General features: G+C 33.8%; 1 protein-coding gene across 1 annotated transcript; it reads left to right on the top strand.

The window, feature by feature from the left end:
• The first annotated feature begins 6,760 nt into the window (after positions 1–6,760).
• Positions 6,761–10,924, top strand: LOC145129184 (uncharacterized). Its single transcript, XM_079063909.1, has 13 exons — positions 6,761–6,911; positions 7,700–7,770; positions 7,845–7,913; positions 8,376–8,504; positions 8,591–8,677; positions 8,992–9,045; positions 9,128–9,218; positions 9,389–9,459; positions 9,534–9,603; positions 9,992–10,044; positions 10,134–10,227; positions 10,327–10,421; positions 10,656–10,924. Exons 1-13 carry the CDS (start codon positions 6,836–6,838, stop codon positions 10,743–10,745), a joined length of 1,050 nt encoding a protein of 349 aa, XP_078920035.1. The 5' UTR covers positions 6,761–6,835; the 3' UTR covers positions 10,746–10,924.
• Positions 10,925–20,715: the final 9,791 nt, after the last annotated feature.

The following is a 20,715-nucleotide window of genomic DNA, read 5'->3' as shown; positions in this document are numbered from 1 at the left end:
TAGTTGGGACCAAAAATGCCCTAAATGAAGAAATGGCTAGATCTATAAGATAAGATGATCAAGCTAGGAGCTTTTACCTCCTGAAGGTTGCTAGCAAGGAGAGAATCCCAAATCCAAGTTGCTTCCAAGCTCCAAAGTCTTCCCACCACCTTCTACTTTTTCAAGAATACCACCAAAACACAAAAATGAGCTCATGAAGGACATATATGCATTTTCATGTTAACAAGGGCATATATGATATTTTAAAATTTTATGAAGGATAAATATGATATTTAGATATTAATTTGGACGAATATGATTTTTTGATGTTTAATAATGATATATATGGAATTTTAACTAGATTGTAAATATTTAAATATTAGTATGACGTAATTTATTATTAAATGTAAGGTCTAAAATAGAAAACAACTATAAAATGATTAAAATAATGAACTTTATTAATTGGTTGGAAAGTTTTCCTAGAGAAAACTCTTGTCTCCATTTATATATAGTTTTAAAAAAAACTTTTAGAAATATTGAATAAACTACCATTAAATATGTCCTAAACAAGTTACTGTCCAATTATTCAAAATAATATATATATATATATATATATATATATATATATATATATATATATATATATATATATATATTCTACGATTTAGACTTGTCAATGAAAGCACCACCCTTGTGCACATAAGCATCGTTTTGAAGATTCAGTTGAAATTTTAATTTAATTTTATTTTTTAGAAGAGCTAAAGTTTTCAAATTAAAAATGTTAGCAAAACCCAAACAAAAAATTGGAACGGAATGGTCTATTTGTCTAATAAAAAAATTTACAAATATATCTCATATAACAAATAACTAATAGGAATATATTTCATATAACTTATAGGAATGATCATCTGTCATGTTATCCTCCGCACAAATCCATTTTTGCTAGGAAATACACACCACACGATCACACCACTTATAAAGGAAAAAAGAATAAAAAAAGTTGATTGTTTTTCTCTTAACCGACGTTGGAAAATGTTGAGAGGGTAAAATGGATTAACACCACATGAAAGCAGAAGAGTTTTCACATATTATAACATATGTTAAGGGACGTCAAGTAAGCATAACGTAATTGACGTTAAAACCATACCGCATAACCTAAATATTATTTGGTGCCTTTGCCACTCGTAATTGACGTTCACAAACGATTTACGTAGTTAACTCGATGAATATCGTAAATGAAACAATCGTTTTTCGTAATTTACATAATGCATGTCCTAAATGAAAGAAATGTTTTTCGTAATTACTCAATGCATATCCTAAAGAAAAAATTACTGAAATAGTCCCTATGGTTTACAAAATTTTCACAATTGGTCCCTATGTTTTTATTTGCACTCGGACGGACCCTAGGTTTTGGTTTTATTGCGTTTTTGATCTCTCGTAGAGATGAAAAGACCATATTTTCCTTTGTATTTATCTTTTTTTAGTTTTTTATTATTAATTTATTATTAATGAATATAAATGATTAAATAAACTTAAAATGGAACCCTGGTGTTTTTCAGATCGGTGGTGTCTTGTTATTTAATGGCGCCTCCTGGTGGTTTCCGGTGGCGTCCAGTCGAATAAAGTTTGAATTTCATGGCGCCTCTTGTAATTTCTTGGCGTTTGGTGTTCTGTGACATCCCGTGTTTTCCGGTATTGTTTGGTGATTTCGAGTGACGTCTAGTGTTTTAATAGATGGAGTTTATATATGAGTTTTTCTTCTTAAATTCAAACTTTATTCGACTGGGCTGCCACTTGGTTTCAAAATATTTTTTTTCTTCATAATTCTAATTAATAGGCATATAATATTATAAGTTTGTCTATTTAAGTTACAAGAAGTTGCTTAAACTAGAAGGGTGCATATAGAAAAAACTTCATGTGACATCCATACCTTCATCGAAATGTCTACAAAAAGATTGATAGTAAGGCATTCCAAATTTACAAATATAAATCACATGTGCAACATGAAGGGTATAAAAGCCATACATGCTATCTTCATGTAACTCATTTTGTCATTTTACTAATCATCATGTATCTGGGAAAAAAACATGGAAATTGTAGCAGACTATATCGTAATGGAATGTAAAATACACAAGAAATAAGTCAACAAGTCAATCGACTACCACTTTAACACTTGTATTCCCTTAAAGTGTCGAGCCTCCCAAATTCCGTGAATATATCTAATAATTGCTCTAGGTTTTTTATGCACTCTGCTAAGTTTGCAACAAATTAAGAAAATAGACTTCTTTAAATTCTGATAGAAATTGCATTCAAATTAGGAGGACAAAGAAGAAAAGATTTCATATGATTATGTATATTTACACAAAAATAAAAATAAAGAATGGGTGCCAGATGCATATGGTTTATGAGTAAAGCAAAATCATACTAGTATATGGAAGTTGAAAAGATAAAACCTATGTTGTTTGTTTTCTTATAGGAGTGACTTGCATCCGCACAAACATTAATGCATGAAATTAGGGCTGAAAAATGTGAAGCACTTACATTAAGATAACATTAACCCAATTTGACATATATTGCCCCACCTTCATCCCCTGAGAAATTAGGATCTCAAGGTGTAGTATCATCAAATGCAGGTTTAGTTACAATTTCAATTTCTATACAAAAAAAAAGTAAAAATATTAACTTTAATACAGTTAAAAAAAAAGAAAGAAAAGAAAAACACGTCAAAACAAAATATCCTAAATGAAACAAACAATTTTCGTAATTTACTCGACACATATCCTGAATGAAACAAACGATTTTCATAATTAACATAATGCATATCTGTTAACACGCTGTCGCGCGCGTATTAAACAAGTAAATTATCACTGCTGGTTGCACTAAAAAGATAGCACAGGGAAGCCGGGTCGAATCCTCAGGGACACAGCCTAAAAGTCAATGCCTTTTTGCATCAGACACATCTAGTCAAGAAACAGAATATAAATGGGGGGGTTTTTAATTAAAAACTAAAAACTAAAAATGCAGTGATATTAAAATTAAACGAAAATCAATATTAAAAACGATTTCAGCTCTGCTGTGACTTTCCTAATCATGCAACTAACCCAGATCTGATTATTTGAGGTGCGTTCTATCTAAGCTGGTACTGAGAAAAACTAACAAGCTCTAGTAATTTCTCTTTTACCTTATTTAGTTAACCAAAACAAGCTCTTCAATTAACCCTAACTTTTTACTGTTCAATTAAACAAGCTCTTAATTAAATCAGAAAAATTGCATTAAGTTCTTTGTAAAATTCCCAGTAATACCCAATACTTCTCACAAGCTCGGAAGCGTAAAGATATGATTTTTTAGTTTATACCAGAGTTAAATCCCAACACGGAACCAATCTGATACTTGTTACTTTTACCAGTTGACATGAACAATTACGGATTCTAATAACTGATTAACTGGAATGATAAAACCCTAATTAGATGATCAGACTAACAAGAATTCAAATCAAACATTCATTAAGAACAAAACTAAATAATCTAGATAGAAACACAAAACGAAAATCAGATCTAATGATCAATCACATGAAAAGTACTTGTCTTATGCAGAACTGAAAACTATGGTTTAGCCAGACATGGCCAAAATCTGATGAAAACAGATGAAAAGAGACATCAAACAACTAATCTTACTAATCTACTTGAAGGAGATGATCCACAGTCTTCAGATCTTCAGAAATCGTTGAAATCGGAGAAGAAACGCCTCCAAAATCGTATTTTCGTCGTCTGGTACCTCTAGGATCGCCAACTTAGGTTACTGGAAGGTTATTAGGGTCTATTTATACGTCCAGGAGCAAAAACGATGCGCATGCGATCGCATGTATCAAAGCTGCGATCGCAGGCTTTGAAGAAAACGCGTCTCGTGCCTTTTTTAATGAAGTAGGATACCATTTTGGCACTTTTTGGCCAACCTGCAATCACATGTACGCAAACTGCGATCGCAGGTTTTCATTTTTCACTTCCGGATGAATTTTTGGCACTAAACAACCTCGAATCCATGCTGCGACCTAACTTGCGATCTCATAAAGGCCCCATGCGATCGCATAAAGGCAACCTGCGATCGCATGTTGTGCCTAAGACGTCCGAAATTTCGTCTACTTTTCAGATCATTTTGAATCGCCTCAATCGGAGTTATGGTTCATGAGATATGGTCAAAATACTGACAGGGGGTCAAAGCTGCCAGCAACATCCTTTAACTTTAGATTGCATATTCTATCTTCGTGTGATCAATTCGATCGAATGTTTATTGACCAAAGCATCTTCCAATCATTCCACAACATACTCCATAAGTTTCAAGCTCCATTTTAAGCTCCAAACGCGCATCTAACTGCTCCAAAGCACTGCTCCACTCAAACTATCTGAAATTGACATAAAAAACATGAGCAGTACGGGAATTCTAACGAAAGACATGAGCTGAACTTTATTTAAATAAATGACATGCAAATGTACAAAATATGATCCTAAATGCTAATGAAAACTACCCTATAAGATGCATAAAATGGTATCTAACAATATCCTAAATGAAACAAACAATTTTCGTAATTTACTCAATGCATATCTTAAATGAAACAAGCGATTTTCATAATTTACATAATGCATATCCTAAATGAAACAAACGATTTTCGTAATTTACTCAATGCATATCTGAAATGAAACAAACAGTTTTCGTAATTTACTCGATGCATATCCTAAATGAAACAACGATTTTCGTAATTTACATAATGCATATACTAAATGAATCAAACGATTTTGTAATGTACATAATGCATATCCTAAATGAAACAAACGGTTTTCGTAATTTACTCTATCCATACCCTAAATGAAACAAACAATTTTCTTAATTTACATAATGCATATCCTAAACGAAACAAACGATTTTCGTAATTTACATAATGCATATCCTAAATGAAAAACAATTTTTGTAATTAACATAACAAGTATCCTAAATGACACAATCGGTTTTCATAATTTACTCGATGCATATCCTAAATGCAAGGTTGTGAAAATCGTTCGACGGTAGTCGGGCGGTCGACTGACGATAAACGATTAATCGGACTAGGCGGGGATTAGTCGGAGATTAATCGGGGACCCTAAATTATTAATAAAATTATTTAAAAAATTAATATATCCTAAAAATATAAGTATTTGAAAATTTAAAATTTTTAAATTTTGAAAAATTGAATATTTTAGTATAAATATTTTAAAATTTGAAAACTTAAATATTTGAAAATTTAATATTTTAGTGTAATATTTGAAAATATTGGTTTTGGTTGTAATTTAGAATCTATGTCTTATTTTATGATTTCTATTTCATCTTATTTTCTTGTTTTGAGATTTCAGTTTCATCAAATATTGGTTTTGGTTTTGCGTTTTTTTCATAAAATTGATCAGTAGTTATGAGCTTGGTTATGGATCTTGCCAGAAACACCAAGGAGGTGGGCAAGCGGGAAGGCGTCATTTTGGTTGGAGAAGGAGTATAAAAATGAAACGGAGTTATGGATGGTTCGCCGGAGAAGACCAAGTTGTGGGTTGTTTACCGGAGAAAAAGAAGGTGGAGGGTTGAGGGTGGGGTGGGTGGGTGGAGTAGGAATGGGGTGGTGGTACCCATCAAATTTTAATACTTAATTGATACCTTTTTCACATTTAATTAATATTTTTTATTTAATTGATAATTTAAAAAATATAAAAGAAATCAGTAAGAGTAAATCAACTTTTTTAGAATGGATACGGACCATCATGCAACAAAATATAAAATAGGGATGGCCCAAGTTAAAAAAGGTTGTTAGGTACAAAACACGCAGATTACCCTAAACCACAGGGACCATCCGTGTTATTTACCCTTTACTCGATGTATATCCTAAATGAAACAAACGATTATCATAATTTACTCGATCTATATCCAAAATGAAACAAACGATTTTCGTAATTTACATATGGCATATCCTAAATAAACACAAACAATAGTAATTTATTCGATGCATATCCTAAAGTACAAATCACTGAAATGGTCCATGTGGTTTGCAAAATATTCTTGTTTGGTCCCTATGTTTTCATTTGCACTCGAACGGTCCATGGGTTTTGGTTTTATTTTAGAGATCAGAATACCATATTGTCCTTTGTGTTTATCTTTTTTATTTTTTTATTATCTATTTATTAATAATGAATATAAATGATTAAATAAACTTAAAATGGAACCCATCCAAAACCCTACACCCCGCACTTCTCATGTACTTCTCTCTCATTATAATTCACCACTGCTTTCGAAACCCTCCCACCGGAAGCTTCATCAGACAAATAATAAACAATCACCACCACCACCATCGTTGTCTCTTACCTGCCCGAAAACACCGCCCCCTGAAAATATCTCTCCCTTTGTTGCCTAGTGCATCTGGTGTCTTTTCCGGTAGTGTTTGGTGTTTTCCGGCGGCGGGCGGTAGTTTGCATCGCAGATGAACTGAAATGAGAGAGAAGGGCATTAGGGATGTAGGGTTTTGGGTGGGTCCAATTTCAAGTTTATTTAATAATTTATAATACTTAATAATAAACTAATAATATAAAAAATGAAAATAAAAATATAAAGTACAATATAGTCTTTTTTTAGCGCTATGAGGGATGAAAAACACAATAAAATTAAAATTTAAGGACCGTCCAAGTGCAAAAGAAAACATAGGAACCAAATGTGAAATTTTTGCAAACGACATGGAGCATTTTATTAAATTGTTCTCTCCATTCGCACTCTATCACCTATAAATATAAGCACACCATATCATCTTAACGTATTCACGTCACAGTTGCCTCGTCGGAATTTCGAGAAGATGGAGCCTATCGAATCAGCAGCCAACCTCCGTTCACAATTCCTTGAAGTTCTCCGTAGTCGCCGTTCTCCTGTAGGCAAGCTGCTTTCATAGATTTGGTCAATTTTTATGTTTATTTGTTGCGAATACTTGGGCTCATATCATACTCTCCTCTACTCTCATACAACCGTGTGAGTTCTTTGCCTAAAATAATTAAGCAATATAGAAAAAGGAGTAGTTCTGGGACAGATATTGCTGCTAGACTGCTAGTAGCAGTAGATTTCTTTTGAGCTAATTAAGATAGTGGCTATGGAGATCACAGCTAAATTGTGTGCGTTTTATGTATCTAGATTTTATTTATGAATATCGGCAACTTCCTCAATCTTGTAAGAGTAGTATAAGGTCAGTTGCTTTCATTATAAAATAACTCATTTGATTGTCCAAAGTCAAAGTGCAAAACTTGACTGAATACATGTAGTTTCTATTGTAACACTCTGTTTCTTTGTTTTCCATTAATTGTTGTCTAACTAAAGTAATTGAGAAGGAAAAACTAAGCTGTGTATATTTGTAAAAAGTTAGGACTTAATTGGAAAATCCTCATTTCCATAACTTTTTCAATCAAGCTTTTCTCTTGCATCAACTCAAAAAAACATAACTAGCTTACCAGATTAAGTCAAGACCCCATTAGGTAACAAAGAAACAACACCAAACTTTGTTCTCTATCTCTCATTGTCTTGTTAGGAGGGGAATTAAGTTTAACTTTTTTCATCAATAACTAGTGTGATCACTTTTGTTTATCAATAATGTGATTGAAATATAACTTCATCTCTTTATTTGTCAAAATGTGGATTCATAGTATATTTCTGACGGTTTTTTTTTTTTCAGTTCCATTTCAGACACTACCTGCAAAATGCGTGGTGGAACCCTTATATCAGGGAACACCTTGTGACTATGAGGTGGATATTACTTGGCATATATTTTACTTTTCTGTTAATCATTGTTAGAAGTTATCTTAATTGAACACTATCAGGCAATGAAATCCTTCCCGAAAGCACGCATCCATAACTTCAATGAAGAAAACTTCTACCTAATCACCGAGGTAACTTTCACCCTGTTTTTTTTTTTCTAATTAAATGCTAACCGGATAAAGTTAATATGAATATATGACATTTGAAAGATATCTGAAAAAATAATTACATACATGGAACTATGATAGCATGGAAGGATTGAAGGAAAAAAATAAACGAAAAGAAATTTGTAAAAGGCTAGGAATTAAATTAGACATTTTCTATAAAGTCAATCTTTCTCCATTAAGTTAAAATTAAACACACATATTGGAGGAGCCTTCTTTTCTTGACTTTCTCTGTTAAGTCATTCTTTTTTATATTAACTCAACAAGAAACATTTATATATATATATATATATATATATATATATATATATATATATATATATATATATATATAATGATTTCCTATGAGCATCTTTATGAAGAAACTAACATGTGATTCTTTTGTTACTAATGTCAACATGATGAAACTTATTATTTTATTCAAATTAGGAAGGAGAGCAAGGGCGAGTGCCTGTGCTGATTTTGAGCATGAAAGAAAGCACGCATTCGAAAAGACCAGCTGTTGTTATTCTACATAGCACAGATGCATCCAAAGAGTGGGTACGCCCTTTACTTGAGGTATAATATAAAATTACAAGGGTAGATTGGTCATTTCTTCATTTAACAAAAGACTTTGATTTAATGATTTCTTCCTTTGAATTCAGGATTATGCTTCACGTGGGTATATTGCAGTTGCCATTGATTCTCGTTACCATGGAGAACGTGCCAAAACCCCCACCGCCTATCAAGATGTGAGCATTGAAACCTGTCTTTATTTTTATTTTCTTTATGCCAAAAAGAATAGGGATAAATGCAAGAAAATAAGAAAAAGCAACATACTTTCATATATTTGTTTATTATAGCATCCTACTTTGAAAAAAATCTATCCAGTTATAGCAATGTGATTCATATGGAAACCAATTTTTCCTTGCTATATATAGTTGAGTAGTTTTTAGAGAGTACAATTGAGAATATACTAATTATCTTTCATGATCTCAAACCATAAATATATATTCAATTTTATATATTTTGGTTTATATATTCTGGTTATGTATTCTGGATCCAGGCTCTGGTTTCATCATGGAAAAAAGGTGATACAATGCCATTTGTATATGACACGGTTATACTTCTTAACTCTTGAATTTTTCAAATGACATTATAACCTTTTAATGCCCAAATGTTTAACATTTGTCATGTTTTAGGTGTGGGACCTTTTAATATTGGCAGATTATCTAACCGCAAGAGAAGATATAGACCATTCCAAGATAGGAATCCTTGGGATGTCACTTGGAGGTTGAATTTTAATATTTTATTAAACACAACATCTAGCAAAAACAAGAGTGTGTGTGTGTGTGTGTATATATATATATATATATATATATATATATATATATATATATATTATGAGTTATCATGCCTTTAATTCCACAACTCAGTTATTCATATGTGAATTTGTGATGTAGGAATTCATGCATGGTTTGCTGCTTTTGCTGATACACGTTACTCAGTGGTTGTCCCCATAATTTCTGTTCAGGTATTGTTTCTTTTTGACTTAATGAGCTTAATTAAACACTTAATCCGACCTAATCACTTAATATGAATGTGTAGAGCTTTCGGTGGGCCATAGATAATGATCAATGGCATGCTCGTGTGCACAGTATTAAGTCTGTGTTTGAAGGTAATTAAGACACTACTTTAAAAAGAAATATAAAATCTATATTTTTAATACGTTATCACTTCTGTGTTTAATAAAACATGTAAGTTAAGTTATATATGGGTGTTTGTTTTACTTAATGCAGAAAAAACGACTTTGAGTTGTAAATTTTTCAAAATTTCCCTCTTTTATTTCGTCAAATATATTTAAAAAAAAATTGTTTAAAATTCTCTTTATACACACACACACACACATATATATATATATATATATATATATATATATATATATATATATATATATATATGGTTTTTAAAATCTTACAGTTATAGTTAGCACATTCACTCTTTCTAAATTGTAATTTTTTTTTGCATGATTTTTGTGATGTTACTTTTATATTCTTTTTCTTCAGAAGCAAGGATTGATTTAGGGAAGGATACCATTGACAAAGAGGTTGTAGAAAAGGTAAGTTTCATAAAGATTGATAAAATGTGTTGCAGACGTGGCATCCAATTGGCGTCTAACTTTCGATGTTGTGATACTTTTATGACCAGGTTTGGAACAGAATAGCTCCTGGTTTAGCATCTGAGTTTGACTCACTTCATTCGGTCCCAGTCATTGCAGTACGCCCTTTGTTGATTATAAACGGTGAAATGACCAATCTACCCACTCTTCTTGATCCAATATATATATATATATATATATATATATATTCTGATGAAATAATAACATGGATAAAACTATCAGGTGAAGACGATCCCCGTTGCCCAGTGGAAGGTCTTGATGCTACCATATCAACAACACAAAAGACTTTCGACGCCCAATCTGTGACTCATTTCAAGGTATTGACTTTTGACTTTTGGTCTTGACCAATGTTTCTTGATTTTTCTAAATAGGCAAATTGCACGGAATAACAACGTACTTTACTAACCAAGAATATTAGTATGTTGATATTATAGGTAAAAAAATAGAGTAGATTGTCTATATTGGTAAACAACAGTAAAGTATAATGTTATATGATGTAATATTGTGTTGTATATGATGTAATTATGTGTTTTATTACGAATGAAATTTAGGTGATAGTCGAACCAGGAATTGGACATGAAGTGACGTTATCAATGCTTAAAGAAGCGAGTGACTGGTTTGACAAGTTTCTCAAACCGTAGAAATTTCTCATGCATGTGTATGTATGATACCGCTAGGCCCTGTTTTTAAGCTCGGCCAAATATTGTTCTATATCTAAACTGTATGTGTATATCACATAAATAAAGCTTTGGCGTTGTTATTTGTATTAAACACATGAAAAAAACCTTCCAATAAATAAAACTTATTCCAAATTTGATTATGTATTTTTTTTATTATAAAGGCGGGGGCCAACTTTAACTATGTGTCTCAAGATTTGTGTTGTAAATTTGTAAGAGATAGTTGTTGGTTATTCTGAAGTGGCAAACATTTTAGAAACTATATTCATATAACTACGATTTATCATTTAGAAGTTATATCCTTATAAGTGTGATTTATCATTCTTCGAATCGTGGCTTTGTACATTCTTTATAACCACATAAGAAAATACTTTATATTGTTGAAAGCCAAACGGAGTAGCTAGAAAACTAAGCATAAAGCGGAAGTTACTTGGCGTGGTGGTATAATTTATCCAAAAATGTTGTTTTTTAAGCAACCACCATGTAAATTAAGTACACAACAACCCGTTAGGTTGGACACAATGGTCACATGACAGAAAGATAACAATTTCCTTACTTAACTTAAATATTGTAAAAATTCCTATATCACATAACGTGTCACATTTTCAAAGATTATATTAGTTGACATTAGTATTTATTCAAATAAAAATCTTAGAATATAATGTGATAATAATATTTTTAATATTTGATAATAGTGTATTTAAAAGTTTAAAAATAATTTTTTAATGCTAAAATTTTAATAAAATGTATTCAGTTAAATAGACTAAATTATCACAAAATAATAAAATTTAATTATTTAAATAAAAGTAGAGTGTAAGTTATTATTAATTGTAAGGTCTATAATAGAAAACATCTATAAAATGATTAAAATGTTGAAGTTTAGTAAATGGTTGGAGTTTATTTAATAATAAAAAAAACTCTTATCTCTATTCATATAAAGTTTTTTTTTTTTTTTTTTTTGAAATAATAACAAAATATTTATAAAAAATTTGCCACTAAAAATGCCCTAGAAGTAATTGTCCAAATATTCAAAATGACACACACACACACACACACACATATATATATATATATATATATATATATATATATATATATATATATATATATATATATATATATGCAAAAGTTCAACAAGGAATCATTCTAAATTATGGAACCAAGGAACCAATCTTGGCCGTTAGAAAGTAATTCTAAATTATGAAGTTCATTTCAAAAACACCTTCCAATCTTCTTATTTTGGGCCGAAAACACCAAAATACATTAGATTTCACGAAGAACACAAAAAAACACTATTCTAAAGATTATTGTAAGTCTTTTTACAATAATTAAGTGTAATTTAACACTTTAAACATTTCTAGACTATCTAATTTATACTTAATTTTATATTAATATAAATTAGGATTCGGTTTTTATCGCGGGTTCTAACTTGTGGAATTAACCCTACTACACCGTACCAACAACCAGAATCTCACAAAAGGTGAGTTCATACCCCTGCATTTTTACTATTTTTTCCTGTTTTAGGGGGAGGGGGGATACAAGTCTAACAAAAGAATATTGTGTTTACACAAGTCCAACCAACCAATCAGGTCTCTGGAGCTTGAGTAGGCCAAGCCTGCTATGGTTGTGGAGAAACCAGGCACTTCAAGAGGAATTTCCCCAAAGCAACAACTGCTGGCAACACAGGGAAGGTGCTAGCAATGGGCCAGGAGGAGGCCGTTACTGATCCCACCGTAGTTACAGGTACGTTCCTCCTCGACAACTCTTATGCATGTATTCTCTTTGATAGTGGTGCGGAGAGAAGTTTTGTCAGTCATTCATTCAAACACTTACTCAAACACAAATCCCAACCTTTAACCGAAACATTCACCGTCGAAATGGATAACGGAAAGAAAGAGAGTACTAACGACGTATTCGTAGGATGCACCCTCACTCTGAACGATTATTCCTTTCCAATCGACCTTATGCCGATTTCCATAAAAAGCTTTGATGTCATCATCGGCATGGATTGGTTGAGCCCCAATCGTGTTGATATTCTCTGTCATGAAAAAGCCATTCGCCTCAATCTGCCATCTGGCGAAGCCCTCATTATCTATGACGATAAACTCAACATGAACCTTTGTATCATTTCGTGCATCAAAGCTCAAAAATACCTACGAAAAGAGTGCCATGCCATTCTTAGCCCATGTCATCAACGAAAAAAAAGAAGTCAAAGACCTCGAGAGCATCCCCGAAGTCTGTAACTTTCCCGACATCTTCCCCGAGGATCTTCCCGGAGTTCCTCTCGAGTGCCAAGTCAAATTCCGAATCGACTTAATTCCCGGAGCTACCCCCGTAGTCAAATCACCTTACCGTGTAGCTCCAGAGGAAATACAGGAATTATCCAGTCAACTTAATGAACTGCTCAGCAAGGGATTCATTAGACCGAGCTTCTCACCCTGGGGAGCACCGATCTTATTCGTTAAAAAAGAGGATGGATCTTTCCGGATGTGCATAGATTATCGTGAGCTCAACAAACTCACTATCAAGAACCGCTACCCTCTTCGCATAATCGACGGCCTTTTTGATCAACTTCAGGGAGCGAGATATTTTTCAAAGATAGACCTGTGATTGGGGTACCATCAACTACGAGTCCTGGAGAGTGATGTTCCGAAAACAGCTTTCCGAACTCGGTATGGTCACTACGAGTTTGTAGTGATGCCCTTTGGTCTAACCAACACACCCGCCGTATTCATGGACCTGATAAATAGGGTGTGCCGTCCATTCCTAGACAAGTTCGTGATAGTATTCATAGACGAAATACTTATCTATTCACGAAACAAGGAAGAACACAACCATCACTTAAGACAAGTTCTAGAAACACTGAGAGCAGAAAAGCTTTACGCGAAATTCTCTAAGTGCGAGTTTTGGATTAAGAAGGTAACTTTATTGCGTCACATGGATAGCGAAGAAGGCATACATGTGGACCCTTCCAAAATAAAGGCAATCAAGAATTGGTCAGCACCAAAGACGCCCACAGAAATCCGTCAATTCTTGGGTCTTGATGGCTACTATCGCAGATTCATCCAAAACTTATCTAGGATTGCTAAGCCTCTTACCGCCCTGCCCCAGAAAGGTGTAACCTTTAGTTGGGGAAAAAAACAAGATACTTCGTTCCAGACTCTAAAGCAAGCCCTGTGCAACGCACCTATCTTGTCTCTTCCTGAAGGGACAGAAGACTTCGTAGTTTACTGTGATGCATCCAATCAGGGGCTAGGCTGTGTGCTTATGCATCGAGGAAAGGTTATTGTCAATTATACTACTCACGATCTTGAGTTGGGAGCAGTGGTCTTTGCGCTGAAAGTCTGGAGACATTACCATTATGGTACCAAGTGCACTATCTTCACTGACCACAAAAGCCTACAACATATCTTTGACCAAAAGGAGCTTAATATGAGGTAACGGCGAAGGGTAGAGCTACCCAATGATTACGAGTGTGAAATTCTCAATCATCCGAGTAAAGCCAATGTGGTAGCTGATGCCCTCAGCCGGAAAGAGTACGCTGTTCGCGGAGTGAAAGCACTAACCATGACAATCCATTCACATCTGGCCACACATATCAAAGAGACTCAGCTAGAAGTATTGAAGCCAGATAATGTGGCAGATGAAGCCCTGAGAGGAATGGACAAGAACTTCGAAATCAAGGGTGACGGGGTTCGTTATTTCATGGACCGGATCTGGACACCAAGGTTCGTGTGTTATCGACTTTGGCAATTCATGGGACACCCATTTGCCCTTGGTAGAGTTTTCCTACAAAAACATCTATCACACTAGCATTAAGGCTGCTCCATTCGAAGCCATCTATGGCCGCAAGTGTAGATCCCATTTGTGCTAGGCTGAGGTGAGTAACACGCAGCTAGCTAGAGGTCAAATTCATGATAGCACTCTCACTGGCCCAGAAATCATCTGAGAAACCACAAAAAGATCGTACAAATACGAGAACGACTAAAAGCCTCAAGAGATAGACAAAAGAGTTATGCCGACAAAAGACGAAAACCCTTGGAATTCCAGGTTGGTGACCGCGTTCTATTGAAGGTCTCACCCTGGAAGGGCATGATACGCTTCAGAAAGCGTGGAAAGCTGAATCCAAGATACAACAAACCATTCGAGATCCTTGCTAGGATCGGTCCCGTAGCTTACAAACTCCGATTACCACAAGAACTTAGCAACATTCACCCCGTCTTCCATGTGTCAAATCTTAAAAAGTGTCTATTCGACGAGACTCTCGTGATTCCACTCGATGAAATCGAGATAAATGAGAGTCATAACTTCGTAGAAGAGCCAGTCGAAATCATGGATAGGGAAGTCAAACGAACGAAACAAAGTTGCATCCCAATAGTGAAGGTTCGCTGGAATGCCAAGTGGGGACCTGAATTTACTTGGGAGCAAGAAGATCAGATGTAACAGAAGTATCCACATCTCTTTCCCTAGTCCATTTTTGTATTCATTATAGAATTTCGGGACGAAATTCCCTTTAACGGGGGGATGATGTGACAACCCGATACTTTCTAGTCAACAAAAGTCAATTTCCGTTAAATAAAATGTCAAATTTTGTTTATTCCACTAAGATTTTGTGGGTTAGGAAATAATCTAATATATATAAATAAAGTTTATATAAGTTTTAGGAACAAAGAACACTCGAAAAATCCAGTTTCCTTCGAAAAATCAGCAATATCGTTCAGCCCAGTGTTTACGGTCGCAAACCTGTTTACGGCCGTAAACTCAACCAATATATATTTTCCCGGAGAGATTTCTCATTTTTCATCATTTTCACTCAAATCCTCTCAAATTTCTCCCAAGAACATTCAAGCCTTCAAGATCCAACCTTCAAATCTTCAAGTTTTTCACCAAGAACACCAAGAACATATTCAAATCTTCAAAGGCCGAAAACCATTCAAAGGCCGAAAACCGTTCACGGCCGAAAACCATTCACGACCGCAATCAGTTCACGACCGAAAACCATTCACGGCCGCAAACAACCCTGAATCGTGAATCTTGGCTGCAAACTCTCGTTTTCCACAAATACAAGTCTCGGTAACATTCCTAAACCAAAAGCTAGTGTTTTCTAACACTTTAAATAATGAGTTCACTAATTTAAATGAAAATATGTGTTTAATTATTATTAGGATTCCGTTAATTTCACGTACAACAACTCGAGGGTCCTCATTCCAGTCTCGTTGCTCGGCACATACACGCAACCAACTGTGAGTTCATACCCCTACACTTTTTCTGTTTTTAACGTATTCAGGGAGAATACAAGCAAGACACAAAGAAATTTTGTGATTATATATTAAAGATTTAAACAGGATTAAAACTTATGCAATTGATACAATCAAAAGATTATTACATTTTATAAAATACTTAGATATTTTATCCCTTTTGTAAAATGTTGAGCATAATGGAAGTTTTCAACATACAACCATAATTGCAAAGTTTTCAGAATAATACACGAATTGAATACATTAACAAACGTATAAACTATAATAGGTACAGTTTATGGAACAATTACCTATTCAATGCACGAAACATAGATTCAATGCGAACAAACATATAAACTATATAGGATATAGTTTAGGGGTCATACAAACAGTCATTTAAATTCAAATGATTCATTTTATTCTACACTTAATCTTTAGTATAGCTTTTTATGAGTGAGCATCTTCACGTACTTACCTAAGTACTAACAAAAGTCCTGAGATTATAACCAGAGTCTCCTGGAGGTAGAACGTGAGTTTGTGTATAGATCTATACAAGACTGACAATCCTGCACCGCAACTGTTAGCTACAGTTAGGCCGGCAGGCCTGGGTGACAAAGTCATTTCGATTCCGACGCCTGAAGAACGTTGTTCAAGCAATTCAATGGTCAAGTATTGTTATAACAACTCATAAATTTGGTAATCAATAATACGATTAATGTATGAATGGTATCAAGTTCAATGAGTTTTAGAACTACTATACATACCGGGGGATTCCAGGGTTTTTATACAAGAACATACTATACATTACTGGTGATAGCCAGGGATTTCACACCATAGTTTTCCTACAAAACAATACTATACAATTCTACTGATAGTATCCAGGCATATAAACTAACGCTTTCATATACAACTATAGTACATAGTAACGAACATACACTTCAATCTTAGGGTTTAAGACTACTTTTTAATACTAAAGAAAATATTGGATTTTCTTGAGAACATGTAAACATTTTATAGATTCACAGACAGGTTTTCATTACAAAAACATACTTATGAACTCACCAGCTTTAATGTTGATACTCTTTCAAAACCGCTTGTATTCTCAGGAAATTAGTAGACAGGTACTTCCGCAGGCTTTTAAGAAGACGGAGCTTATAGTGTCTCGTCTTTTATACTTTTGGTTATATATTTTTGCTGTATACAAACTATGTATCGAACAGATGTAAATACTTTACTTATTCAATGTAATGCTTGTGTTTACTTTGATTACTATGATGTAATTGTTGTGATACCATACATGACGTCCTCCACCCCCGAACGTTTCCGCCGTTCCGGTTTAGGGGTGTGACATACTCAATAGGAAGCATGAATGGAAGTGACATGTGGCCCCCAACAGACTACATACCACCTTTGCCACCATTGAAAAGGAAGATGCCAGGGAGACCCAGTATTAAGAGAAAGAGGGGCAGTACTGAGGATAGTGGATCACACAGAGTATCCAAGTCAGGAAAAAAGATTGTCTGTGGTGTTTGTAAAAAGGCAAGCCACAATAAGTCAACCTGTGATGCAGTGTCAAAGACCCAAAAAAGTAAGGTCATAAAGAGGAAGGCTGAAGGTAAAGGTGAAACTAGTGCATTGAAGAAAGTGAAGGGTGAAGCTAGTGCATTGAAGAAAGGGAAGGGTCAAGTGCAAAGGGGAAATGGTGTAAATAAGGGAAAGGGTGAAGGTGAAGGTGGAAGTGGAATTGGTTTCAAAACGGGACAATGTGAATATGGGTCAACAAGTGTTGTGAATAAGAAAAATGGTACAAAAGAAGGTACAGTGAAGTTAAGAAAAAATTCCGAGAGGATAATAAAGAAAAAGTTGACAAAAAAGGTTGAAGGCAAAAACGGTGAAGGTGATACTTCAACCAAACCAATGGATTTGGATTAAAGGTGTTTTGTTTATGGAGTATGTTAGTTACGGTTAGATGTCTTTATTTCATGTTTGTTATGGTCTTGTTAAGATTGCTAACGTGTCTTTAAAACACCAACTTATGACATTAATGAATGCATGGATGTTTGTTTTTCGTTTGTAACATGAATGTTTGTGTTTTGGTTTAAAACATAACATGAATGTTAGTTTGTGATTGTAACATGAATGTTTGTTTATGATTGTACTTCCAAGGTAATTCATATAACAATGTACTTCCACATAACAATGTACTTCGACTACAACTGAGGTTATTGTGTTAGTTTGTGATTGTAACATGAATGTTTTTTTTATGATTGTACTTCCAAGGTAATTATACATAAAAAAGTACTTTCATATAACAATGTACTTCCACATAACAATGTACTTCCACATGAAAAAATTAATATACACAGTTAACATAACAAAGGGTACTTCGTCTACATTACTAAATATTAGAATAATATCATATGTAGAACAATGGTTAACAAAGTACTTTCATATAACAATGTACTTCCACATAACAATGTACTTGGACTACAAATGAGGTTATTGTGCTACCAAAAACCCCCAAAAAGATGGTTCTAAAAACCCTAACATCGTCAACAAGCACCACTGATCAAAATAACCACCAACACATACCCTAATACATACATATTATACTAGCAGATGACGAACTTAGAAAAAAACAAAAAACCTTCGACAACCCATTAACCCAAAAAACACTAATCGTCATCGTGCTACCTACGAACTAAACTAGACCCCCCCAAAATCCCCACCCAGCGCATTCGACACAAACATGAACCCCGATTAACGACATCACTGCAACTCCAACTGCACCCATCACGGCCACTATCCTTTTCAAGTAGCGTATTTCCTCCCTAAACTCGCCAAGATGTTGTCGCAGTTCATCTCTCATTTCCTCAATCTGGAGTTGGGTTTCCATGGCGTGAAGCTCGTAATCAGTTGGTACGTCTAGGTCTGAAACTCTGAAACCACCATACGAAAAACTTTGTTCTTGATTTATAAGTGGGAAAAAGCGAACTCGGTGGTATTAAGTGAAGGTTACGGATTAGGGTAACAAAGTGGGTGAGGAAGAGGGATTTAGGGTATCCCTTCAATTTATAAGGGGGACCATTAACGATGACTAGGCAATCTTGGGGACCAAGATTACAACAGTAATAATCCACGGTGGAGGCCCATGTCATGAAAATATGGGTTATACCTTTTACAATCGGTAAAAGGATGTAATTAAACGGTCATATGAGAGTTTATTCCTTTAATGTGCAAAAAAATAGGTTAGTGACCTTTTAAAACAAAAACAATAAGTTTGATGGGCTAATATGACATTTGCCATTTATCTATTAAAGTTACAAAAAGTTGTTTAAACTAGAAAAAACTTCATCTGACATCCATACCTTGATCGAAATATCATTAAAAAGATTGTTAGTCAATATAAGGCATTCCAAATTTACAACAATAAATTACATGTGCAACTTGAAGAGTAAAAAATTCATACATGCTATCTTCATGTAACTCATTTTGTCCTTTTCCTAATCATCATGTATCTGCAACAAAACATGGAAATTGCAGCACACTATATCGTAGTGGAATGTAAAATACACAAGAAATAAGTCAATAAGTCTTTCAGACTACCACTTTAACACATGTATTCATTTAAAGTGTTGAGCCTCCCAAATTCCATGAATATATCTAGTGATTTCTCCAGGCTTTTTATGCACTCTCTAAGTTTGCAATAATATGAAAATAGACTTCTTTAAATTCTGATAGAAGTTGCATTCAAATTAGGAGGACAAAGAAGAAAATATTTCATGTGATTATGTATATTTACAAAACCATAAACATAAAGAATGGGTGCCAAATTCATATGGTTTATGAGATTAGCAAAATCATATATGGAAGTTGAAAAGATAAAAACCTATGTTGTAAAAGTGTAGATTTTTGGATAAAAAGCATATGATGGTTTATTTGCATTTACACTTTAAACATTTTGTTACAGTATTCGAGGATGAACTTTAATCTTTTTTTATAGTCAATTATCTAATTCTTATTCTTAATGATCTTGTTAGTTCCATATTAGGGTAGGAATCAATAATCTAGTTTTTTGATGCAATCATCTCTTATTTTGGTTTTACACCAATTTTGAGTTAATATATGGATGGATTTTGTAGAACATGTGTTTAATAGGCCAAAGTTGAACAATATGTTTACCAAAAATAAAAGGTATGCATGAATTTTTCACCTTTATTAGAAAGGGAGATGCAATCATGAAGAACAACAAACTATAAATCTTCATTGATCGATGTTCATTAGAGATATCAAAAATCAAAACCCCTCATGAATCACCATAAAATCGACTTTTCGATGAAGTACCACCATTAATGTCTTCATTCAATGTTTAACACACATTGAAATTTTGTTTTGAAGTTTTAATTTAGGGAAAAGAAATGGAAACTAACCTATTCCATAGCTGCGCACCAATTTTGTCCCAAACCGGAAACTACGCATCTAGGAATTCCTTGTTAAATGTAGTAACCTCCATTGTAGAACTTGTATATATAGCTCACAGAAAGTGGCAGTGATCAATGGAAAAAGTAGTACCTATAAACGCATAGACGCAAAGCTGAGGAAGAAGAAGAGGACAACAACAAGGACAATCTCTAGAAACAGACGTTAGACATAAAAGAGAAGCAAAGAATAATGAAAATAGAGGAAATGAAATATCA

The sequence above is a fragment of the Lactuca virosa genome, chromosome 8 (assembly GCF_052849685.1).
Source record: "Lactuca virosa cultivar CGN04683 chromosome 8, Lactuca_virosa_CGN04683_v6, whole genome shotgun sequence".
Taxonomy (NCBI): domain Eukaryota; kingdom Viridiplantae; phylum Streptophyta; class Magnoliopsida; order Asterales; family Asteraceae; genus Lactuca; species Lactuca virosa.
Note: the sequence above shows the minus strand (reverse complement) of the source record. Positions and strands in the feature narration are given on the sequence as shown.

What these genes read in the sequence shown, in the direction of transcription:
- LOC145129184 (XM_079063909.1), top strand. Translation starts at nt 6,836, where the DNA reads ATGGAGCCTATCGAATCAGCAGCCAACCTCCGTTCACAATTCCTTGAA. An exon ending in GAACACCTTGTGACTATGAG is followed by an intron (nt 7,771 to 7,844) that starts GTGGATATTACT and finishes GAACACTATCAG; the next exon opens with GCAATGAAATCCTTCCCGAA. An exon ending in TCCCCATAATTTCTGTTCAG is followed by an intron (nt 9,460 to 9,533) that starts GTATTGTTTCTT and finishes ATGAATGTGTAG; the next exon opens with AGCTTTCGGTGGGCCATAGA.